At 39.1% G+C, this 26752-nt stretch overlaps 1 protein-coding gene across 1 annotated transcript in view; it reads right to left on the reverse strand.

Moving 5' to 3' along the window:
- LOC111219088 (CUB and sushi domain-containing protein 1-like) overlaps positions 1–26752 on the reverse strand; it is a 303797-nt gene that overhangs the window by 189845 nt on the left and 87200 nt on the right. Inside the window, exons 4-5 of the mRNA XM_022741679.1 lie at positions 12043–12237; positions 10883–11090 (exon numbers count right to left, since the gene is read on the reverse strand). Coding sequence (XP_022597400.1) covers positions 10883–11090; positions 12043–12237 — 403 coding nt within the window. The remainder of the gene's footprint in view (positions 1–10882; positions 11091–12042; positions 12238–26752) is intronic.

The raw sequence follows: 26752 nt of genomic DNA on the forward strand, positions 1-26752 counted from the left end.
ATAGTGAAGTAGTAGAAAGTCAGAAAAGTTCACATTTTCAAAAACAGTTTCTTAAGCATTACCACTGAGAAAATGAGTTGGTTGCCTATGGTAAATCTTACATCATCACCTCACATATCTTGTATTTTGTTACCAACAGCAACCAAGGCAGTGGTGAAAAAATATATATATATAAATAAATGTGAGGAAAATGGTACACTGAGACAAAAAAAGGAAATGATGTAAGAGACTGCCTGGAAGCCAATGTTCTACCATCCTCCCTAGAGCAAGAGGAGCCACTGTAACTGCCCTTTAATAATGCCGCAGGTATACTGAGCAGATAGAGAAGACAATGAGGGAGGAGGAAACACAGATAAGGAAAAGGGCAGAAACAAAATATGAGGTGGTAAAAAATATTAAGCACACTTGGACCTCATTGAGTGCTTATTATAGGAGACACAAAGTTCTCACTCTGTGAATACAGTTGGGAATGTTATCAAATCAAAAAAAAAGACTGAAAGAGACAGCTCATGAAAATCTGAGAAAAAGAATGTGAAAAATGTCAGATGAGACAAAAGCACTGTCATTGTGTCTGCCCCAAGGCTCTCTACACTCTACAGTATACACAGTGAACAGACTACAGTAGAGCAATGTGTTATCTCTCAGTGAGTCAACCAGTGGTTTTTCCCAGCTAGTGTGGTTAAATACAAATGTGTGGGGGTGTGACATAATGACATGTCATATGAAATAAGAGCCTGAAAACCAGAGCTAAAACTGGGAATCATTCGTGGCGCTACATCATGCATCCATTTCACACTCAGATTTTCTACACCCAAATAAAGCAGACAATAAATACAGTGAACTCTGTCCTGTATTAATAATGTAGGGAGTGATTTCAGACAGCTAATGTTCTGCACCTGATCTATGAACTCTGGGCAATGGGGTAAGTGATTTGATGTATAATTCCTACAGGCACCAACAAAGCATCATATTATTGGGGTTTTAGTTTGGTAAGAATTTCCTTTTATCCTGGTTACATTGATGTGCATGATTTTATCTCAACTCTACTTGTTAAACCAGCCTGGTTAAAGAAAAAGCTCTTAGACAACCTGTCTAGTACAAAAAAAGATTTAAATGATGAATCAGATTAATGTTATATAAGAACTGATTGTTGGACTGTCCTGTTTTGTGTCGGACTGAAGTCAGTCAAAGCTGGGAGGAAAAATTATTATTTTAGATTTTACCAAAACAACTGAAAGTCAATTAAAGACCAAATCAAGTAATTAATGACTTTGTTCATCAGTCAATGTCAATGTAAGTCAATGTAGTCAATGTCAAGTCAATGTAAAAATCAAAGTGAACTGACAACAGTTGGAGAAAAAATACATATTTATGGAAGGCCATAAATGGCTGGGCTGTATATTAATATGAAAGACAGGAACGTGGACCATGTCAACCAGAATGATTGTTTTGGTAATCAGCAAGGACAGATGCTAGGAGAGATGGAGGAACTGGCAGAGGTGGACTTAGTATAATAGTATAAAAATAAGTATTAACAGCTAAACCTACCCTAAAAGTACTCATTAGGCAACCATATACTCCCTCTAATAATGAAGTTTTATTTGTAATTAGCAATACAGTGCTGTGTAAGCAGTGATTTATATTTTCTTTAGCTGGTTGAGGTGGAGATATTTGTAACTACTTTAAGTACCTAAATACTATTGGGTACTTCAGTCTGTAAATGCATCATATTTTAGAAGTTGATCAGAAATGTTGTGTGTGATTAGCCTTGTTTTTCAAAATAACTAGTAAGTATTGTCACCAAATAAATGCAGTGGAGTAAAAAGTATAAAAATTATGAAGTAGCATAAAATGGAAATACTCAAGTACAAGAACCTCAAAACTGTACTTACTAAGTAACTGTAGTGCGTTACTTTCCACCTGGTCCTAGCATAGCATTTTTGTACCATGTCAGTCACCTTTGTATGGAAATGAAGTCAAACTTGGACCAATTCCTTTATATGATTTCGTGGAAACTAAATGAGTGGTGTTGACTCGTTTATTGGTGAAGTCTTGCCAATGAAGTTCTGTCCTGAAGAAAAACAATTACATGTTGAGTATTACTTTGGGAAATCACTGCTGATATTATATTGTTACAGCCTCAGGCCCTGTGCATTTGCAAAACAGTGGTTACGTAATGGAAAATATGATTTATATGTAACGATAGCAATATGTTATTGTTCTAAATTTACTCAATTGATGTACAAATCAACTGGTATTGTGGATTTGCTCATATTAATGACATGAGAATGCAGTTTGTATATCATCTTGGGCTCAGTTGAGGACCCATCTGTGCACCTCATAATTTCATTCCAGTTTTTGTAAATCCAAATTTAACAACTTGATTAACAAAACATTTCTTTTTCCAGCAGTGTCTTGCAGAAATACTTCTGGGAGAGAGAGAGTGACTTAACCTAACTTATCTCTGAGCTTCTAACTACATGTTTTCATGAGCTCATTTTAAACAAATAATCAGCTTGGATGAACCGAAAATCTTGTGCCTACTAACAACATCTGACACTCCTGGCTCCCTCCATAAGACTGCACAAACAATGCCAAAAAACTGTTTCATTACATTTGTGATAGATATATTTCTGCGCTAGTATTTGACAACTGTTAAACAAAGATTTAGAGAAGAGTAGGCATGAGTGAAATTTGTGGAAAGCTGTTGAGCTCTGTCACCACAAATACACAAATGAATGCATGAAAATGTAGATGAAGAAAACACTAGATTCAGTTTTCTTAAGGAAGGTTATAACCACACCCATTTTGCTCTGAAGAAAAAAAAAAAACACATTAAGGGTATGACTGAATAATGTGCCCTTTTGAAGTTAATTGCGTAAAGAAATGCAAGTTAAGAGACTATCAATTATTCACTGTGCACCTGTGCCATGCACCACTGACTGCACTTATATGTGCACAACTGATTAAACAAATATCTTTGAACACAGTAACAATTAACATAGCAAACCAGTTCCCTTTTTGGTGCACCTAACTGACTGAAACGTTTTGGAGGATGAGCCTGCCCTGTCATGTGACCTAGTAAGTGACAGTGACCAGCAATGGTGGTGTCCTTCACCGGAGTCATCTGTCTCTCCCAGAGGAGATCTTTATGCAAGACTGTCCTATAAAAAACAGACCCATAAGTTACAATGCAAACAGCTTATTATGAACCATAGCCATGTTTTATTGTTAGATGACCTCTAATGGCTGTAGCAATTATGACTGGAGCAAAGAAGGAAGTTAGGTGATGTAGTGTATACAGCGACCTCCTCTGTGTTGGGAGGACAAGTGGACTACATGGTTGTGTTGGTTGGAGGACTTGTTGCTTTATACACAGTGCTTTTGAAGATTTCTCCTTGTTTGGCCTCTGTATTTTTGGTGAACTGGTGTCTCCTCTCTGCTCTCTAATGGTAATAACTCAATTATTGTCTTAATTGATGTGTCTTACCATCATTTTAATTATCTTTAACAAATGTACAGTGAGCTCTCTGAAAAACAACCCATCACCACATAGCTTTTCAAGAGTCAGCACTTAGGTTGAGGTTGGGATTTGATTAAGGTAAAGGCAAGGGCTAAATAAGGTATGTAGTGACTAGGGTTAGGGGAGAATGATGAGTGTGGGTATCCTAAAGTGTACAGTATGCTGATGTAAGACTACGTTTACCAATTCAAGCAAATAAAGTCCTTGTGCTTAGAAGAAAACAAAAAAAAATAGAGAAATATGAAAAGCAGAGAGTGAAACAGATAAAAAGTGCGAGACATGCTGCACCTTCTCCATTATTCATAGACACTGGCCAGCTGCCTGACATTGGAATAAGAGAGAGACAAGAGGTCAGAGAGAAGGAGGACAAAGGGATGACACTGAAAAGAAGGGAGGAAAAGGAGGAAGGCACAAACAAGAAGAGAGGAGAGACTGATAAAAGTTTGAAAGAAGACAGGCCTAACTGGTGAAAAAGAAACAGAGGTTGCAGCACAGAGGTTAGATGGAGATGGAGAAGGAGAGGAAAGGGGAGACAGATAATGAAGGACTGGTCTGGCACAAAACAGTGAAGTAGGTTTTAGGATAATGTGAAGAAATGCCAGAGGAAGAGAAACTAGAGGAAGGACACAAGCAGAGAAGAGAGAGGCAAGAGAAAAACCCACAAGAAAACCTGCAGAGACAAACAGGGGCTGATGGATGAAGAACACAAGACAGAACGTGAGAGCAGAAAATCCACTTAAATGAACAGGAGGGGAGAGGTTACACTAGAGGAAGGGTCGAAAGTGAGGAAAGGTGAGACAAAGAGGCAAGTCTAAATGAGGTTAGACATTACAAATACCAGATTGCAAAGGATGGAGATAAATGAGAGAGCAAGTGAAGCTGGAAGGAGAGGAGTGATGGGAGAAAGGAGAGGAGGGGATGGAGAAGGAGAAGAAAAGAGAGAGGTGAAAGTTTCACATGAAAAAAGAACTCCTGAAGATAAAAAAAGAGGAACGTGGAATAGGAAAATGTTAGGAGAACTGCAGAACTAAAAAAAAAGAAATAAAAAAAAAAGGAGAGGAAATGCAAACAGAGGAGAGGAGATAAGAGAAAACAAGAGGAGCGGTTTGACAGACCTGAGAGGAGTAGACAATAAAAGAAGAGAGGCCAAATGACAAAACAGAGAGGAGATGGGGACAAAGAAACCAAGAGCAGGAGAGAGGTATTTCTGTGCTTACTGTAGCACTTCTCTATTATTAGACCACTGGCTTTTCGGTGATACATGAACATCACAACGACACAGACATAACTTTCTACTGTCTGGGCACTGTTGTTTTGGCCCCAGTTCTCCCTATTGGCTGCTTGTATTGCTGGCAATACATTATTTTAACTTATTGCAAGTCCCTGTGGATGTAAGCATCTGCAAAATGACAAAAAGGCACTGTAAAAATAAATGATTGGATACAAGTCAAAAAAAGTTGGAAAGGACATTATCCACAACAGATAGCTTCCAAGTGCTTAGTGCAAAACCCTGGTAAAGCGGTACTTTTAATCTCATAACACACCCACACAGTCAGAAATACATACATAAACACAAACACATACACGAACGCACGCATGCACACAAGCACACAAGCACACACACACAGCCATTAAACATAATTTAAAATGCAAATGTAATAACAGGACAAGAGAGGTGTTTCAAAGTAGAGACTAAGAGAGGGGTGGCGGTTAGAAAAAGGGAGCAAGGAGAAAAAGGAGGAGTAATGAGGGGAGAGCAATAGCAAAAAATAAAAAAGAACAAGTCTGAGCCTATTTCTTTGGGAGATGTCACTGAATCCTTCATGGCAAGGATGGACAAGGTTCATCTAAAGATGCTGCAGGCGAAATGTGATGCCCTTTGAATTGACAGACAAGGCCCCAAGTAAAGGGACTGGAGGGTGTGTTCAAATGATCAAGGAATCACACAGCTAAATCTTCCTGGGAAAACCTACCAAGGTCAAGGTGCACAAAAAGAAATTCTGACCGACTGTTAAAACTCAGAACATCCTCAACAATTCATGGAGCTATGTGGACTCCGTCTTGGTCATGGGAAAATAGATTAGCATTTTATCAACCTGAAGTTATTTCAGCAATGATGGAGATTTGCTAATGTTGTCTACATTGTACACATGTTTTGTAGGGTGCTCATAGTTGTACTCCCCAATGTTTTCTGTGGGAGGTGCTGTGGAAGTATGGGTCATCAGAGCCATTGAGTATGTTCAAACAAGGCAGTGTTGCACCTTTTTTCCTGTTGGTTTTAAGCAATCATCAGTGACATTAGCATCGCATAGTTGCTGTTTGCAGATGATGTTGTCCTTCTGGGTTCATCAGACCGTCAGCTCTGATTTTTGTCGGAAGTTTACAAAGTGTGATTTGTTGTTTTGTAGGGGTAAGAATCAACATCTTCATGACTGACTGAAGCATAGTTGTCTGCTTGTTGCATGAGGATGAGCAACTGCCTAATGGAGAGAAATTCAGGAGATTTACCCACAATAAGTAGACAATAAAAATGAGATCGTAGTCACTGCTGGGTGAAATGGGATTGGCTGTTCTCACGCTTGATGATTGTGAGGTTTGGCACACAGCAGTACCTTGATGTTGATCTAAAGGAGGCAGTTGAGGCAGTGCTGATAAATGGTAAGGATGCCTAGCCATCCTACTGTGGGAGTGAGATGGAGGGGAGGGGTGGGCGATTGGTTGAGGGAGAGGCAAAGGGAGAGGGAGTGGCAAATCAGGTCTCCATTAAGGAAGGAGACCTGACTTATGAGTAATAGTTTTCGTCACTTTATGTCTAGTGACCCTGTTAGTCAAATAATGGAATAATTGGCAATTATGGCCTTTGATTTAGTTAGAAGCCTGTGAAAGATAGGGGATTAGAGATTTGATGTGAAAATTCAGAGATTCCATCAACATCTTTTTATCAGCATAAAAAAACGACTGCTCATTAAAAATCCTTGACTATCTGGTGATGATACATTACAGCAAATTCTTGAGTTTTCCACACTGGAAGCTTGGTTAAAATCAACTTAAATAATGTAGTGAGCAATAAGGAACAAAATATGATTAATTGCTGGAGGTTGCACTTTTTGGATATAATGGCCTTTAGCAGTATAAGAATTCATTCACTTGAAGAAAATGACAATACTAACACTGTTGGGTTTTAAGCATCTCAGTTTGTCTTGCGCTTTGAAAAAATGAGATAGAGGAGGGGAGGAGAATAGAAAGGGGGTAGGGACAGAGAGAGAAGAAGAGGGAAAAGCCGCAGGGAGTGTAGTGAGTGCAGAGATTACAGGAAAAAAAGAGATTGAAAAATGACTGAAGAGGGGAAGGCTGGAAAGGTAGAGGTCGGGGTGTAGAAAGGAGAGGAAGGGTTTAAGACCAGGGAAGCCCTGCTGTAAACATTAATGAAACTAATAAACACAGCTCATTTCAAGTTATCAGAAGTTGGGAAGTTGCTGCATTATGTCGTAGATATTGGTGCATTTTGTTTTATTATATATACTCTCAGAGTAAGATTATCCATGTTATTCTAAATAGGATGCTGTTGTTTACAAGAAGGTAAAATATTCAGAGTATTTACATGATATTGGTCTGAAATTAAACTTAACTGCACTGAAGTATGCTGTGGTGGAGGCTGTCACATGGTCAGAGAATCATCAACTTATCAATACTGCTAGCTTTATCTCCAAACATCTTTGACTAAAAGCCCTGTACACATTTGATATTCTGAAATCCAGTATTCATCGATAAACTTTTCATTTCATTATACACCCAAAATAAAGTAGTAGTTAGACTTAAACTTTATATTTAGAGATGTGAGGTAGGTCACACACATCTAGGTACATTATGCATTAAAATAACATGAATAAAATTGAGAGGGTGTCTCCTCTACACAAGACAATCACTGCTGCTTGGACAAACAGTCTGCTCTCCCCTAGATTATCAGCTTTCAAGAAAAGTCCTCTTTCTGAATTTATTTCACTGGTCAGAAAACTGGTTTCCCCAGACCAATCTGGGTGTTCATATTAATTCATGGAAAATATGAGCAAATACATGTACTGAGAAGGACTGATGACCTCAACTGCATACAGAAACAGCTGTGTGACCTGTTGACATTTCACTTGCCTAATAGAGAAATATAGAGGAATACATACAATAAGCCATATAATGTGATAAAGACATTGGATAACAGTTGGCACCAACAACACAAATGCCTGGAGGTCTTACAAAATCTCTCTCCCTGTCTCCTTGACCCTGTCTCTCTCTCACACTTTGTCTCTCAGTTGTCTGCCTTCATTCTTTTTCCCATCCCCTGTGCAGCCTTCTTTATACTCCACAAATATTCCTGGTGAAATAAAGTTCACATTAGCTGGTAACTGGACTCTTCTGCCAATCTGACCTCTCTGAGCAGGTTTCAAAAGGCACTGGGAACATAATTAGACTAAGGTTCTAAAAAATGTTATGATACTACACGCACACACAGGTACACACACACACACACACACACACACACACACACACACACACACACACATATATATATATATATATATATATATATACATATATAAATATATACACACACACACACATATATATATATATATATATATATATATATATTTATGTACAGTATATACACACACACATATATAGTGTGTGTGTTGTGTGTGTGCAGCAGTGTTTGTGGGGATGTGTGTATATGTGACATCTAGACAACCTGACATTCAACCTGCCAGATCACAGACAGGAACATGAAACAGGAAATTGCTTTTGGGACAGCCAATCAGAAAAAGCTCTCAGTAAACAGGAAGAACCCGTCACAGTGGTCCTGTCAGGTGTCAGTCATGTTCACAATGACCTGCCCACATGCCTCACTGAAAACATCAGTCATCTCTTAATCCCACCTCTGGAGAAAGGTACTTAGGCTCATATAATATTGTGCATGACAGAAGCCCATTTAAGTTTAGCTTGAAATAATTATATTGTTTTAGGCCTGGATCAGTGAACTTTGATTAAAGATTCAATGGATATCTCGGAGGCCTATGGCAACTAAGATGAAAACCATAAAATTGTTACATCTCCAGTTTTATCTTTGAAATCTTTGTCGTATTCCTCTCTCCCTCTCTGTATCAGCAGTAACCTACATAATTAATATAAAACAATAAACAAACAATTTACCACACATGACTACTTATAGTTATGTCTAATAGTGAATATAAAAATTACTTCATTTTGTGAGTCTAATATAATATACAATATACAAGTAATCTATAACTTTATATGTTACTTTGGGAATTTTAAGCGTAAATGTGAAGTTAATATCAGTTTATATTACTGTAGTGTCAATCTGCCAATTTAAATGCATTTTACCATGTTTATCCAGCATATAACAATATTTGTAATATGGTTTTGAAATTTGCATTATTTTATGTGCAGAAGTAAATTTATGCAACTAGTTGAAACATTATCTGCTGTGGCACATAATTTCCCAGATTATTGTGGTGGCTCTTCAAACTAAATTACTTCCCTCTAGGGTGCAGGACTGTTGGGACCTAATAGTAGTATTTTTATTTAGCTGGCCTAATAATATAAATGTTTAGGGATGTTAGGTCCAATCCAAATCACAATCATCAAATCAAGGCTTCAGTTGTTGCAGTCACCATTTTCAATGTGACAAAATGTTGGGTGTACCTTCTAGTACACTCCCTGTCTTCCCCCTGCATTGCAGAGGGTGGGTTGACAGTGGTCTTTGAATGTTATACTGTCAGAGACAAGCTGTGTGTGTGTGTGTGTGTGTGTGTGTGTGTGTGTGTGTGTGTGTGTGTACAATTGGGTGTGTGTAATCTGTCAGAGCCTAGAGAAACGATCAACAGCTCACACTGTCAGAGGGCCACTTAAGACCTGACACAGACACACCAAAGAATACACACACACACAGACGGTATCATGAGAATGCCATAGTTGATGCGCATTGCTCTGCTAGTGACACGACTAAATGTGCAATTATTCTCCATTCCTTTTGTTTCCATCTAGCGCTATCCTCTCTGCCGCCATCACTCCACTTATTTATCTGTCGACCTCTCCATTCTATTCCTTTGCAAGTTGCGCCACAATCATGAACCATTTTCTACACACTAGAGGACAATGTCATCTATCAGTTGTAGTCAGGAGAACATGAAAAATGGGAAACAATTTCTGCAAGACATGGTGATCAATAAATTCATTTTTTGGAATCATATTTACCAGTTGGAAAAGATTAATAAATATTAAAATTGCATTTCCACTGTTATACAGCATTGCTTCATCACATTATCTCCCCTAGATGGAAACACACTAGGTTGCATGGACATTTGTATTTATGTATTTATTTGCATTGAAAATGCCATGTCAACTTGAATAGATCTGCAGATCTTTGGGACACCCCAGAAGTGATTAAACAGGCAGAAAAAGAGTGAATTCATTCCATTCTCCATTTTAGAGAAAAAAGATATTCCAGTCTACTAAGGTTGATTTCTGAACAGACCTGGCCAAACTGCTTTTTCACTTTCTCCTCTCTAAATTTTTCCAGCAGTTCCAGCAACTTGAACTAGCAACGACCCTGCATGGTTAACCATTAGGCTGTCTCCACTCCTACAGAAACACATCTAAGCCTTCAATGGAGATGTGTGATATTCTGAACAAACCAATGTGTATTCCAACAGTGCTCTAAATTTAAAAACCAGAGTGTGTTCGAGTACAACAGAGTGCCAATTTTCACACACAACCACAGGAAATGGGAGTGAAAACAACAATTTATCACCTTCCCTGAGGGATTTGAATAAGTCAGGAAAATCAACAGGACTTCTAATCAATCAGTGCAGCTAATCAATCAGTAGTTGTTTCTGTCCTCCCCAACAACATCATTAGTCCTCTTTTAATATTAAATGCCCCCCTTGAAAATATACAAGATATAGAAAATTGCAATGAAAACAACAACTGTTCTCTTTAATGGGAACCAGTCAGCTAACAGAGCAATTAAGCCTCTAAGCTACTAATTCTTGTAAGGATATATCTTATGTCCTCACCTAATTTACAGAACAAGGCTACAGCGTCCACTGTTTGTGTGTGTTTTTGTGTGTGTTCGATAGCTTTGAGATCTAAAACACAAAAGATACATATATGCTGCTCACCTCTCAAATGTCTGTGGTGATTGTGTCTGTCTGCTTCCATTATGTATTTATACACCTTTCAACACATGATGCCTCAGTCCTACTGATTTTCAAAGACTTGCCATGCCCTCAAACATGACATTTTTGTCTACTTAACACTGTGGTCTGTGTATGACATGTATCTTACCATATGCTTGGTGCTTCTGTCCCGCTGATTTCCAGGAAGTCATATTTGTCCTCTAATAAGAAGTCATTGAAGACGAGAGCTATGGTGTCCCCGGGCTCAGCGAGGATTGACCATGTACAGTCCAGGTTGTTGTCATACTCTGCAGGGTATCCGGGGCTGGTTATTGAACCCGCGGTGCCTCGTAATGTACCGCCACATGCTCCCTCCGCTGGAGAGAGACAGAGAGGTAGAAAGAGAGAATGAGAAAGAAAAGCAAATCTTTAACATACACAAGTATTTTTTCATATTTCATATATTATTTGGTGTTTTCTTTCCTGGACTGGTTTGAATTTTTTCTTAATTTTTTTCTTTTCTTTCTTTGTCAATTTAATTATCATTTTATCTATTTTATTAGTTTTATTATTTTCCTTTTAGCATTTTTATTTATTATTAGTCCCAAATTAGACTCACAAACATTTTAGTCTTTTTTCTTCACAGTACTTTCAACAGCTTAATTTTTAATTTCTGTTAATGAATTAACATATAACAGATGCATGTCTTATTAAATAAATTAACATAATACAAACGCTAATAAGTATATAACATCTAAAATAACATTTTTTCATTATTGGCATTTTCACATCCTCATCACAACCTCTAATGTGACTGAAGTTTCATTAACACATTATCTGTACATTGTCAAACACTGAACAGCATGATTGATGAGAAAACAAAAGAAACAGCATCAGCTTAACACAAAAAGTAGGAAAATGAAATTATTGAATTGAAGCCTCTTTATAAAAAAAAAAAAAAAAAAAAAAAAAAAAAAAACATTTCAAATCAGATTTGCAGAGATTTATCACAAGATACTGAATCTACTGGCCCTGATGGTGAAAACCTGGACAGATCTGTTCTTGTCTGGAGACTAATGAACCATTAGAAGGGCTTTGCTTGAGGATTTCAGGCTCCATCTGGTTCATACAATGGTTTGTTACATATATTGAGTCAGACCTTGCTTCAAAACAATCAATACACCCGCGCTTCTCATCTTCCTCAGGCCTGTGACCTCATGTTAAGGTGCTTCAATTCTCATGACCCCAACAATTACAGTTTTATATTACTTTACTTTAACTGTTGAAGTTGGTAAAAGGCATTTGGAAAAATACATAAGAACGTCTTACCTCTACAAAATGGTGATGGGAAGTCCCACTGTGCTCCACTGCCAGGAGATACAATACATGTGAGGATACTGTGTCCTTCCAATACAAAACCTGACTCACAGCTGTATCGGATCTTGTCCCCCATGTTGTACCGCGAGCCATGAATAACCCCATTTGGAATGAGGCCGGGGGTGCCACATGTATGGCTGGGCAGGACTGAAACACAGAGAGGAAAACAGAGAAAATTGCTGTTTATTAAAGTAACCATTTGCCTGCTACAAAAAATCAAACCAACAACAACCAAATGAATCAATCACCAGTCCAAAGAAGAACCAAGCAGCCAACCACAACTCAAATGCATCTCATAATACCAGTTATATCAATCAAATATATTCAAACTGCTGCTATTTTATACTCACTACAGTGGGAATTGACTACCAAATATGAGGGAAAAAAGCCAAAGATGTGTGTTTGGTTTTCTAGAAAACCAAAAATATGTGAAAGTGACTGGGTGATATTTAGATGTCTGACTAGCATTTTTCCTCTAATGTGCATCTGTTGTTGCCCGTTGTTAGATGACACAGCTCTACAGTGGGAGCAGCTACAGGCAGCTCATGGTATAACTAGGCCAAAATCAATCTATGACTGTAGCCAACACGCCTTAGCTCCACAGAAGGGGCAGCAACACAGTGGCTGTAGTACAACCTGGACAAAATCCACAGCGTATCCCTGGTGTGTGTTATGTGTATTTGTATAACTGGAGCATGTTAACTTGCTGGGTGTGTAATGTGTGCATGTAATGTCTATCCAAATGGCCAAGGTGTGTGTGTGTGTGTGTGTGTGTGTGTGTGTGTGTGTGTGTGTGTACATTGTCATGTGTCTGCATGTAAGGGGTATTCAGTCAATCCGTGTGTTTGTGTACACTGTTCCAATTAAACGCTAGCATGGTAATTAGACAAAGCTTCACCATGAGACCAAGAGAACTAGGACAGAGCGAAAGAGGGAGGGATGGAATGGGTGAGAGAAAGACAGAGAGGAGAAAAAAGAAAGGGAGATGAAGAGCCAGACAGGAGAAAGGAGGAAGAAGGGGGGGGGGGGCTAGAGACAGAGAGATGGCTGAAGGGAGAGAGGAAGAGGAGCATGGGGGAAAGAGAAGAAGAGGAAAGAGAAGAGACTCCAGTCAGACAGGAAAAGAGAGAGGTGAACTAATTGCAGTGGGCCCTAAACATTTATAATTTACTGTAATTGACTCATTATTTGGAATATATGAAGTCATGAATCAGAGGGAAGTTACTCATACTCAGCTGACCATGCTGTCCATCTTTGTTTTAACAACCAAATTCAAAGCCCAACCTAAAGCACAGACTGAAGGATGGCCAGGAGAGAAAGAAGCGACGAAAAGAAGAAAAGAAGCGAGAACAAAAGAAATCGTGTCTGGGCCAAGTCATTAGTCACACTTGTGTGAGCATACAGTCCTGTGTCTGCCAGGTCGCCATGTTTTAACAAGCCAGCTTGATGCACAAAGGTATTCCCTCATTTAGACCGATGTCTGAAGAAGTCATCTGAAAGAATCAGGAGGTATTTTGGAGGATAAAGTGTAGGCGAGTATTGTCAGCATCCAGATAATCTCATACTTAACTACAGCTGCATTTTCCCTCTAAATTCTGGCAAAACAGTTGCTCTCTTTTCTGTCATCTAATGTTAAATACTACAGTCCAGTACAGTTTGAATCATGTCATACTCCTTTGGTTCTGCTGTACTGTGCAAAACAGTGGATTAGCTGCAGCACTATGTAGAATGGATGTGAGATAAAATATGCTGTGTATTGTAGACCATTGTAGATTAATTTTGACAACATCTGTCACCTGACGATTTTATGTTTAAATACACGCACACTTTTGGGGATGGCTTTATAACTGTATTTAAAGGACAAAGACACTTTTCAGGTTGAATTTTGTTTCCCTTTGTAATATTAAATGTTTTAATTAATTCCTAAGTGACATTGTAATAAATATAACCATGCAGCATATTCGAAATTAAAAGGTATAGTTTGACTTTTTGGGAAATGTGCTTATTCACTTTTGTATCTCACCAAAACAGATGAAGATTAAATAATTTGTAACAGCAAGTTGTTGGTGTGTTTTGGTGAAAACAAACCAAAGCTCCCTAGCACTGGCAAATAAAGGTATCAAAATAGTGTCTCTACATTCTGCAACCTTAAATTCTAAGAGCCCTAATGAACTGATTTGACAGATAATATGACATTCCTCTGGGTTTTGTGGAAGGGCTATAAGTCTAAGCAGGGTCACTACCACAGGTCAGGATTTGCACTCAAGCTACAGCGAGAAGATTTCAAATATCGACCTTGATAAATCTAGTTGTTTACTGTACTTCAGCACATATAAAAATAATATACACAGTCACATTAATTCAAAACATGCACAGTGGGCCTTTCTTCTCCCCAGTAAACTTCACTGGGTTTCAGTGAGTGATGCTGACAAAACTGTATCTTAGCTGAAGCTAATTGCTGACCCCTTGTCTACAATGAGCAGTGATATTCATTAAGACAGTAAGTGAGTCATTTTCACAAAAAATTCAGATTACAAATGACAAATAGCTTGTTTCAAGGTGCCATCACTAATCAGTATTATTTTGGGTTACTGCAACCAATTTACAATTTTGATTAAGAGAATAATACTGGCTGTGATTTGATTTGTTTGCCTTGTTTTTAATCAGTACTATACAACCTTGTTTAGCTGTAACCTCATGCCTGGGAAACTTCAAATTAGCTGCTTGCAATTGTATTCAGTAGCATAATCACTTTGATCACTTAATATGAATGAATGACGCTTCTCTTTATAATTTTATTTAATCTAACCATTTACAAGTTCAGGTCATTTGGGGTTATTTTACAAAAAGATTCAATTATAGTTCTGAACCAATGGTCAGATGTGTCCAAGCAACTGCATGCTCATGTAGAGCAATGACGACAATGCAAGCTTCTCATCTCACTCTCACTGAAGCTGCTTTTTTGGAGAATGAAAATGTTCCAAAAACAGAAATCCAGCATATCACGGAAAATGTATGTAAAAACTCTTAGATACAAAGATACAAAATTGTATCTTTTAGTATAAAAAGCTTGTTGTTTTGCGCTGGTACCCTATATTATGGTAATGTATGTCTTTGATGCGAAGGAGCAGTGGCTCTACTCCTAGCTCCCGTTGGATGTCAGAGCTCCTTACTCTATCTCTTAGGCTCAGCCCAGCCACCCTGCACTCACTTCAGCCACTTGTATCTGCAATCTCATTCTCTCAGTCACTACCCAAAGCTTATGACCATAGGTGAAGGTCCGCATGAAGATCGACTGGTAAATATAGAGCTTTGCCTTCCTGCTCAGTTCAATCTTCAGCACAACGGTATGGTACAATGTCTCCTCTATGGCTGACACTGCACCAAACCACCTGTCAATCTCCTGCTCCATCCTTCCCTCACTCACCCTGGGCTTACCTGGACTAAGCCCTGCTTCCTCTTCTTGAGACACTGGATGGTGGACCAGAATGTTCTTGAGGCAAACCAAAACTCCTTCTCCATGGCTTCCCTGCACCACACCTGGGTTTTAGCATCCACTGCAGCTGTCACTTAGGCCTGCTAATTTCCTGAAGCTGACTGCCTGCTGCGTCAGGAGACCTCTGGGCCAGCCAGGCACCGAAGGCCTCCTTCTTCTTGACAGCTTTGCTCACCACCAGTGTCCACCAGCAGGTTCTCAGGTTGCCATCATGACTGGCATGACAACCCTTAGGCCACATGTCCTGGAAGCCACATTCACAATGGGGGCTTTGAACACCCCCCCCCCCCCCCCTTTCTTCTGGAGGAGGGAGTTGGACCCCATGGACAGGGGCAGGGGCTTCAGCCAGATGTTCCCAGTTCACCCTTATTACTCATTAAGGTTCACCAGGTCTATCCAGCCACCTCTCCCACCCTCTGATCCAACTCACCATCAGGTGGTGATCAGTTGACAGCTCTGCACCTCTCTTCAGCTGAGTGACCAAGAAATGCAGCCACTGATCAGACAATACGACCACAAAATCAATCACTGATCTTAGGACTGAGTTGTTCTGGTACCAAGTACACTTATGAACCACCTTATGCTCGAAAATGGTGATTTTTTATGGCCAATCCATGGCTAGCACAGAAGTCCAACAACAAAACAACACACTCTGTTGCTTCCAATCGCCCTCCTCAAGGTTTTGCCATCACTGCCCACATGAATGTTGAAGTCCCCCAGAGGAACTATAGAGTCTCTAGGCAGTGCACCTTACAGAAAACCACCCACCGGCTCCAAGAAGGCTGGTTACTCCGAACTGCTGTTAGGTGCATAAGCACAGGCAAAGGTCAGAGCCTTCCCCATAGGGACTTCCAGTAACATATAGGTGACCCTCTAATTCTCAGAGGAGAATGCAAGTTAATTTACAATTATGTATCCAAGTTATTAAAGTAACATGATATTTTTCCTTTTACCCAATTTGAGATGGTCATTTCCGCTGTGCTCACACACTTGCTGTAACTCCCACACTTGCTGTAACTCCCACTGTTATCCTGGGGAGAGTATAGTCCTCCATGTGCTTCCTTCGATACACATGGAAGTGAGGGGAGCTCAGCTGCACAGAAAGTGTTGCTGGGGCAGCCACAAGAACATTGATGATGGAACTGCATCCCAGTCTGGGTATTTCTCTGTGTTTGTATTGGCATTCCTGTGTGTGTGTGTGTGTCCGTCCACTGGAAGGGACTGATGTTGCTCAACTGTTTGTCCCTTCCGGCTCTTTACAGCCGTGGGGCAGGTCACTGTGTTGCTATGGCAACTCAAGGCCAGGGTATCATTTTAATGGTGATGCAGAGGTGAGTAAAGACAGAAAGGTGATGGTTTGCGAGTGAGGCTAAGAACTGACAGCAATATGCAAGTGGGATAAAGCGAAGAGCAGAGTAGAAAGAGGAAGGAAAGAGAAAGAGTGAGGAAGGAAAGGACAAGTTGTGTTAAGAGGGAAAGAACAAATGAAGGATGACGGAAGTAAAAGATGAGAGCCAGAGGGAATAAGGAAGTGAGGGAGACAGGAAGCGTTGGATGAGAGAGGTGTTGATAAAGGCTTTTGATAAATTATTAATAAATTATAATCAGTGTCTTGGAGAAACCTTGTACATAGACAACTGCATCCTATTTTCTGTTTGATCCCTTCCACCCCCCAACCCCTACCCCACTAAGAAAATTATACATTTTCAGAGTTCTCCACCATTAGTTTCAGTTTCTCTATTACTGTCAAACAATCACAAGATAATTCTATAGCAGGAAAATACTTAAATGATAAGTTGTTGAAAAATATGTTTGCCGAAAGCAGATGTGTGAACAAAGATCAAACCTAACCTAACCTTCTTGTTGCTCACAATTAGACATGGTCTGTCTTTCTGGGCTGTTTTTCAGTTAGAGCTGTGCCTAGGATGAAAACTTCATGTCTCCATCTGTCTGTATGCGATACCAGAGGTCAGGCCTAAAACAGCTGCTGCAGAAAATAAGTTAAACATCCAAAGCAATGTTCTCTGCACTACCCTTACAGTGCTCTCTCCTACAGTATAAATATGTAGTGATGCATATTAGCAAACCATCTACTAAAAATAGCAAAGCAAACAGCTCCTTGAATCTGTTGTTATGGATGCACTAAAGCATTTGCTGGTGGATAAAAGCCAACCACCATAACCTCTTGCTTTCTCCCTGCGGTATAAATGCAGTGCTCTAGGGACAGCCACAATGTAATCCAATCACACATACAATAATGGACATAATTAAATTTGATCAAAAATAGAAAGAATTATTAGGCTCATATTAACAATTATGGAACAGGTTTCTTGCATTAACATGACAATCACTTAAAACTGCCTCATTCCGATAGAGTCCAGTTTTTATGGTGGAAAAATAAAATATCCACAAACATGACAAAACACAAACCACTCCTGCAGCACTATCACATTGTTGACACCCAGTGTTCAAAAATACAGATAGAACATACAAAAAACAAACATGTATAAGCGGTGATGATTAAAATAAACTTATGTTTAAATATTTGTGTCATGCATCTATTTTGACTGACTAAAATGTGTGCCTGATGCTGTTTGTGAGCTGTCACTCTCTAAAAACAAATGGAACACAAGTGGCAAGTGACCTCTTGTTACCTTACAGTAACAAAACAACTGGAGGGAACTATATCTGTATCCACAGCATTTAACTTGCCACAAGCCACATTTGAAACAGATGTTTTGTCAAATCAAGCTCCCCATACCTGGCAAAAATTACTAATTTCTTGTTTGGTTTCCAGGGGCTGTAAAGTTAAAACCAAGCGGAACCAGAACAAATGTCAGACCGTGTGCACATATTGCCAAACAGGGATTTGGACAGATGTTAGCATTTGAAATTTGTCTGGAAAAAATGTATCTCTTAGTTTTAAAGCTTTGATTAAAACTTTGTGAGAGTAGTCAACTTTTTTAAATTTAATGGTTTTGGTCCCTTTTTTGTCTCAACTCAAAATTAAGACAGGATTTTACTGCTGACATTAAAAAATGTCTGTCACAGTTCTCTCGTTCATTTACCAAAAAGCCTTGGTCACTACACTTCTACCTCTTCAGTCCAATAAGTCACTTTCTTGAAAAAACTTTTGGTCAGATTTTTGCATAGTCACAGCTCAACAATGTGTGTATACTGCAGTTGCAGATTGGGCCCTTTAAAGCGGAGTTTGCACATTCAAGTCTCCAGTATATCTGTTAGGAAAAAGTGCAGACAACTTAATTTTACCTGCCCACCACCCACCATTTTGAGTCTGAATAAATCACTCCCCATACACATCTCTGCTGACACCCTGAGTTCACATTGAAAGCATCTCTCAATGGTTGCAATCCATAATCCATTAACACCTCTGCTCAGTTCTTATGGTGTATACTGTATGTATTAGAGTTGTTGCTGTTGGAAAGATGCCAAAGCCCCTGAGCTAAATGGACTCCCCAGCACCGCTAGTGCTCCCATGGTGTAAATGTATTAACAGCTTCGCTGACACATAGTACATAATAACTCTAACCAACCAAACACTAATGGGGCTCCTGGCCAACTGTGGCCAAGGGCCATGGCTGAACGGCGCCCCTCACCACCTGCTGTGCTCCCCTAGTTTTAATATGTCAGCAGCTAACGCCTCCATCCATTTGAGCCCTTTAAATTGATTTGCAGGTTTTTGTTTTAGGATATGTTTAAAAGAAACACTGATTTTCAGGGTTACGCCCCTTTAAAGAGAGTAACCATAAATGTAGGATGCCAGTTGAGGCTCATTCAACATAGAGACGAATTACTGAAAAAATTACCAATTATCTTGACATTACACTAAGATGTACAATATTCGCAGCTTCAGTGATGTTTCCAATAGTTCTAACCTCATCACCCTGATGTTGGACAGAGAAATGAATACTACCTTGCATCTGGGGATGATCAAGCTTTCTGGAATATACAACAACACTTAAAACCAAGGGATGCCTACAACAAGGAAGCTCGAACAAACGCTGTGTGGTTATGGTTCATTCAGTTCATATTCAAAGCAGCATGCCGCACTGTACGTCCCAATGATATTACAGATCAGAGCTTTCACTCCTGCATTTATTGCTTTGGGACAGTGAGCTGTTTATTATCTCAAATAGTGACTGCACTGTCCAAGATAATGAGAACAACATATCTGAATTCTGCTTGACAATTCTGGATGTTGGATTTTCCTTTTAAGTGTGCCAGCCAGTGATGTTTCCAGCATTAATTCCCAACGATCACCAGTGAAGGAGGGCAATCAGAGTACAGACTTCACTTTGTTCTACAACACAGAGAATACCATAGAATAAACCACAGACTAATGAGTCAGGGCTTGTAGAATCACAAGTTACATAGTAAACAACACCAATGGATTAGAACTTGGGTGTGTACAGATAATACCAAATACTGCAATAACAAAACGTGTTCTATCTACACACAGCTCTGCAGTGTGCCATCACAAGCTGAGACCTAAACCACATTTAACCATAAAAAAAAAAAAAAAACTAAAGCCCTTAAAAGTTAAATTTCTGTTCTGCTTCCTTGGAGTAAACATATTAAAATGTATTAACACCACCTTTCCTATGTTCCCTTGGTGAAAATATATTAGCAGGGCAAGTGACATTTCCAGCACTGCTTCTCATCAATCACCTGCTAAACAGAGTAATCACTGTAGCAGCTACACTCTGTTAAACACAAGCTCTCCTCAGCCTTTCCAGCTTGACTACAGAACCAAGAAATATTGGTTGCTAATATACAACATCCCCATGCCGCAATAGCCGACACCATAGAGACCAGCAGCCTCAGAATTGCATTGTAATTGTATATTTGCCAACAGACGTTGAGCAGAAATGCAAGCCTACTGTAACACAGCAACAACTTAAAATAAATGTTTAAACCTACCATACCTGTACCTACACTTTTACTTTCTGCTGCAGGTAATTCAAAAATATAAGTTCTTTTTTTGAATGTATGCGTGTTCTAGACATAATCACATTTTTGACGTTTTTAACTGCAATTGCGGCTGTATGCCACTACGGCAATGTAGTGGCACTGTATCGTACACCGTGCATCAGGCAGAGCAATCCGAAATTGCCAAAGAACAAGAATATGAACACGCTGGATTTTCTACTTGCAGAAGGAGGCGGCGACCTGATTTTGCAGCTCACCCAAGCACACCCAGCTTCCTGAAAAGTTTCACCAAATTAACGTTACATCCCATCGTGTAAGTTTTTTTTGTAGAAATGTCTCAAATCACAGATCATTTTAAAAAGAGAGGTCGCAAGGAGGAGAATTGCGAGGACAGGTGAAACAGTGCAGACATCATTAGTTCTTCTAATGTGGGAAAAAATGTTAATTCATGTTACTGACGAGATACGGTCAATGTGTCAGGACTGAGAGTAGGCCTAGTTCTCAGCCACAAGTGGAAGGTGCCAGTCAAGGTGAGAGTACCAAGTCTTTAGGAGTGTTTTAACGAGTGTATTAAAGCCGACGTTTACATAATTTTAATTCATTAGGTTAGTACCACCCTCGCCTAATTTTCGGCCAGGAATCCCGGAGCACCTACAGAATATTCATCCCAGAGTATGTATGATCTTAATCTTGAAAAATTCCTCAGTTGAAAAAATAAGAAATGAACAAGCCTTTTTAATATGGGGCTCAGGATGAAGATTCAGATCAATAATAGTTGAAGGTTCTCAGCAGTAGGTTAGGAGCAGGGTGCCAAGAGCTGGCAGAAGTTGGCCATAAGCATGTTCTGGGTGTCTAATTACCACTTTACTGTTGCTGCAATGAGACTCTAAAAAACTGACTGACATTCAGTTATCAACAGCTGTTATAAAACTGTGCAAACAGCACAGCTTAGTTAAGGAAAGAACACCCTTTGCTCTAAATAAATGTAATCACTCCTTATTAAATAGATTTAGAGCAAGGACTAAATTTATATTTCATTAAACAATAAGGATTTGTGTCTGATCTACAGGAGGAAACATTAAATTACTGTATGATCAATGACCATTCATTCATTCAAATATAACCATTTTGATTGATTTTAAAATTCCATAAAGAACCTAATCTGTTATATACCCCCTTTACACCAAAATTAGGTGCAGGTATAAGCAGGTTTTTTAAACACGGGTAAGCCCATGAAAAAAAGTCAACTGTTTCTTTTTACCAGACAAGTTTGCCGGAGAGGACACACACAGTGTCACCTCATGCAGTTACAGATTACAGACACAGGCAAACTGGTAAAACAGATCCATCGCGTCTCATCCCCGGGTGAAATGCTTTGATCGGTGACTGTGTGTTTTTAAAACTTATTTTGCGGCTGCAGCTCTTACTTCCATCCCCAAGCACAGAGTTGCTGCAGTGTCCCTGGTTTAACAGCACCGTGCTGGGCAGGTGACAGGTCTGTTTACAGTGTTTGTGTTCTGAAATTAGTGTGTTCACCTGGGTGTTGTGTTTACATCAATGCTGATTGGAGCTGGAGCCAATAAATACCTGCATCTACTGCAGAGTCATTTGACCCGGGTGTGAATGCCGATTGTACTCTTTTCCATTGCCTACAAAAGCCAGATATTAGCGGGTCTTAGGTTTTTTGACCAGTGGAAAAGGGGCTGTAGAGACACTGGAGCCAGGGTAGGGTAAGATATAACGCCTATATCTACTTTGTATCAGACTGTGGTGGTGAAAAGAAAGCTACTAAATAAACCAAAGCTCTCAACTCCCCACAAACCTTGCTCAAACCCTGATCTATGGTCATGAGCTTGTGTAGGAAAAGAATGAACCTACGGATACATGTGGCTGAGAAGAGGAGCATACTGAGGTGCTCAGGTCAAGACTGACTTTGAGAGGAACTCAGGGCATTCCCAGTTCACGTTGGATAACATTACATTCCCCAGCTGGACTGGGAGCACTGGGGAATCCTCTATTCAAATTGTGGGACATTGCTGAGGAACAGGACATGAGTTTCCTTTTTAATAGAACAGAGGAGTATTTTCATGACCTAAACTTCTAACAATTAATTTAAAAAGAACCTCCAAAAAGATCTTGGATAAAAAGAATTCAAACATTTTTATTCTAAAGTTTTTTTCTGTTCTTATTGTAAAAGTCTCAATCCTGAATCAATAGATTTTTTTATTTAACTTTATGTTTTATGAATGTTTTTAATATTTATTTGTTATTATTTCACTGAACAGTAGGTTATTTAATACTTCCCAATAGATGTCATTACATCACTTAGACTATACTTCATGCATCCAGCATAAATGTTTTTAACCTCATTTGTTTTGCTTTTACAACTGAATTGCTATAAAAATAATATAAAACGCCTTTTTCACAGCAGACGTTTTTGCTTTATCATTGCCGGAAAAGAGCAGGTGTTACTAATGACATCAGTGATGGACCTGTTGCATTTAAGTGTGGCATGATTTAAGTCATAACAATCAGCCACCATGCATAATACTGAGAACGTGAAAGCAAAGCAATCAAATAGGATTCTGCCTTCATTAACTTTATCATTTACACCTGTGCCCCCCCCCCACCCCACCCTCGACAGAAAATTAAAAAAAACAAAAAAACAAATTAACATCTCACTGTGTAGCAGTAGCTTCCTTTGAACTGACACTAAACATCAAATGTGCAGTATAGAGGAGATTATCCAAAAATCACTATCATGGTAATCTTTAAATGTTTACCATTAAGTTATAATGACACTCCAGCAACAACGTAGAATCCTGCATCCTCCAGCCTCATTGTTGTTAACCTTTCCTGGCTCATCCTCTGGACTGTAGTTGAGAAGCACAGGGGATCGCGGGAACTTGGGTCTTGGAGGAGTTGTAGCATTTACTAACTGACAAACAGCCTAAAGTGCACACACAGTGCACTGCGATGTTCAAAGCTATACTGCTAACTTCGGAAAAACTAGCTAACTCTCTGCACCGGTCGCCAGCCTCACCACTCTCTCGCCCGCTACGCACACAACCTACGTACTGAGCTATTCTGCTACTTCTGTAAAAATATGATGTCTCAAACCTCTCAAACTTGCTGCAAATCTTGCACAGAGATGAAACATCCCAGGACAATTTGCTTGTTTACTTGACCGCTTCTGTTCGCGCATGCGTAAAATGCGTGCTGCTTGCAACATTTTAACGGTAGATGAGATGAGTCAAAGACTGCGGTCGAAAAGACAAAATAATCTTCTCTCTTCTCATGAGGTCAAGGACAAAGACGTGAAGGAGAATTCAAAGGATTTAGGAGCAGACACCCGTGGTGCAGGGAGAATCCGACAAGATGACAAAAAAGAAAAATACAAATAGAGAAAGTTGAGCCATTAATGTAATAATTCAATAGAAATAAGGAACTGAGGAAGGGATCAGAATAAATTATATTCAGGCATGAGTATAGTTTCCTGGCATAGGAGCTTTTGACATTTTTATACATTCTTTAGTTATGAGTAAAATTCATTTTTAGCCATTAGGCCTATTCATTGTGCATTCCACAATGGGAGGAGATATAGTAAAACAACATTTATAGGCTATAGTATTTTGTTATGATGATGATATTGTTAATTAGAAATTCAATCTGGTTGTTCTTCAAGATGACTCCTACCTGGACAGATTTGAAACAGAAGAAATCTGTGGGGTTAAGGATTTGGGGTTAAGACCATTATACAAAGTTTTCCATGAGTTCTGGATCGTGTCATGAACATAAAACAGGTGCTTTGATGTTTCTACATTTACATGGGTCTGTTTTGTTGAAACTATAATGGTGCGTCGCTTCAAATTTTGCTGCGGCAAGGAATTGTGGGACGGAATTTCGCTGTTCCTTTCGTAAGGGAAAGTCCTGTGTTTCCTATGCTAAAGGATATAAGATAAGAAGCACTGAAGCTCCTTTCCTTATCATTTAGAGAATTCAACCAGTTCTTATCATGGCTGCCGCTTAGATACTTCTGGTTCATACTCAGTTAGGAACCTCCCTAAGCAAAAAAGGATTTTTGACCGCCACCAAGGACAGCTTGAAAAGCATAATGGCTATAGTTTATCACTCATCAGAGCCCAGAATTATCCTCAATATGCATGTGGAAACCTCACCACTTGATAAGGTCCCATGAAAATTACAGAAGCTATAGCTAGAACGGCTGCTAATTAAGCTAGCCGCTACAGGTGGGCAGTAAAATACATGATGAATGTAAACAGGCAATATCAGAGCTTTTATGGGACAGAACGCTGTTCTAAGGAGAGATCGCTTCCACTTCTGTATCAGTCTGTCTATTTTTATCTTTACAGCACGCCACTGGGTGAGAGGTAGAAAAGACTTTTAACCAGAGGGGCCAGTGAAATGCCGCTTTTCAGCTTGCTATTATGTAACTCTTTCAGAATGAGCAATAAATAGAAATTATTAACATCATTAGTATAGCACCAACGAATATAAAACTGCCCAATCAATATATATGATATGATTATACAAACCAAAAAAGAAAATCCAACATTTTCAAATCTCATCATTTTGCATATCCACTTTCGAATAATTTATCATTTGGAACAACAATCGATCAAGAGTTCAGCAGGAACTAATGCATAGTCCTTATTAAATCCGCGGTGCTGTTTCTGCAACTTACCCAACTTCACGATGTCAGTTTCAAGAGTGTGTCTCTATTTTTGATAAGAGTTGTCCTTTTAATGGTGTGTGCAACAATGGTAACACAACACCACTTCTGGGAACTGCAGTCCTGGACACTGGTTGCTATGGAAACAGTGACCTAGCCTGAGGCTACAGAGTGCTGCAGGGGACAAACTGAGGAAACACCATTCGACCTCTGTATAACACAGCACAGAACGTCTCCACATCTGCACTAAAGTACTATTCATATACAGTATGTAGTTTTTTTGATCTGGGACAGTTCAACCTAGATTTGTAAATTAGTGCAACTACCTTCCAAAATGATAATCTGGAGTCTGAAGACTTCAATCTGACACATAAGAGACAGTCTATATTTATATTCTAAAGCTCCAAAATATAATAGTAGTCTATTTTTTAAGCACTGCAGCATTTGCAAAGGCTAATGGATTTCCTTTGGTTTATGTTTACTAATGGCTTTACTTTTTTTACTTTTTTTTTTCCACATTAACAAAAAAATTTCACTTTCAAACTGAATAACTGAGCTGTTCATAAAAAGGCTGTTGCTGTTGCAAAAGGTTTGCATACTTTGTTAATATTAGACGTCAAGGTAGAATATCATATATTCAGCTTACAAAGTTGCAAAAATTGTAACTTTTTATGATTTTTATAATAAATAATCTTCATGCATCATTATGTAGTAAACTCCACAAGCCTAAAGCAAAGTGGCCCCACACCACACACTGACAGACAGTCCTCAGGAAAAGGGGAGAAGCAGATTAAATAGGATCTCATGCAGCCAGAAAACCTCAAAATTTCTAAAACCACATCCATTCCCAGTCTCCCTCATCAGCCCCTCATCACTGGTCCCTCCTTCTGCTCTTCCTTCCTCTCCAAAGAGCACTGTCAACACACCCTGTTTTACCTTTTTTCCTTCTTGTCATCATTGCTATTACAACCTTGAACTGACCATGAGTTCCTGTAGTAAGAATGGCCTGCCCTGAGGCTGTGGTGTGTCAGAGGGGACAAAAACACAGAGGAAATAACATCACATGTCTCATCAATACTCACATGCACACTCTTACATGAATGAGCATGTGCATAGAATCATGTGTGAATCTCTAAATGCAGCAAAGACTGAGGCAGACTATTGTGTAAGTGTACATTTGTGTTACATAGGTATGTTGACTTTATGTTCTTGTGTATGTGCTTTTCATTGATATGTGCAATGTGTGTAAAATACCTAAAACCACTGACTTTCTGATCCAGCCAGTCAAGTGAATGCTTAAATGAATAGGTCACAGATTAGACATGATTAGACATGACAGAAAATGTAAAAAAGAAAAAAAAGAAAAACCCTTACAGAATTAACCAGAACAGGGAAAGGTTAACAACACTGATATATCATAACATAAATAACATTTATGAATACTACAACAGAAAGTTAATGGAGGAACATAGAGTTGGATACAACAGGGACAAAAGTGTTCATTGCTCGAATGTTTAAAATGG

This window comes from Seriola dumerili, unplaced genomic scaffold (assembly GCF_002260705.1).
Source record: "Seriola dumerili isolate Sdu_G_001 unplaced genomic scaffold, Sdu_1.0 BDQW01000003.1, whole genome shotgun sequence".
Classification (NCBI taxonomy): Eukaryota; Metazoa; Chordata; class Actinopteri; order Carangiformes; family Carangidae; genus Seriola; species Seriola dumerili.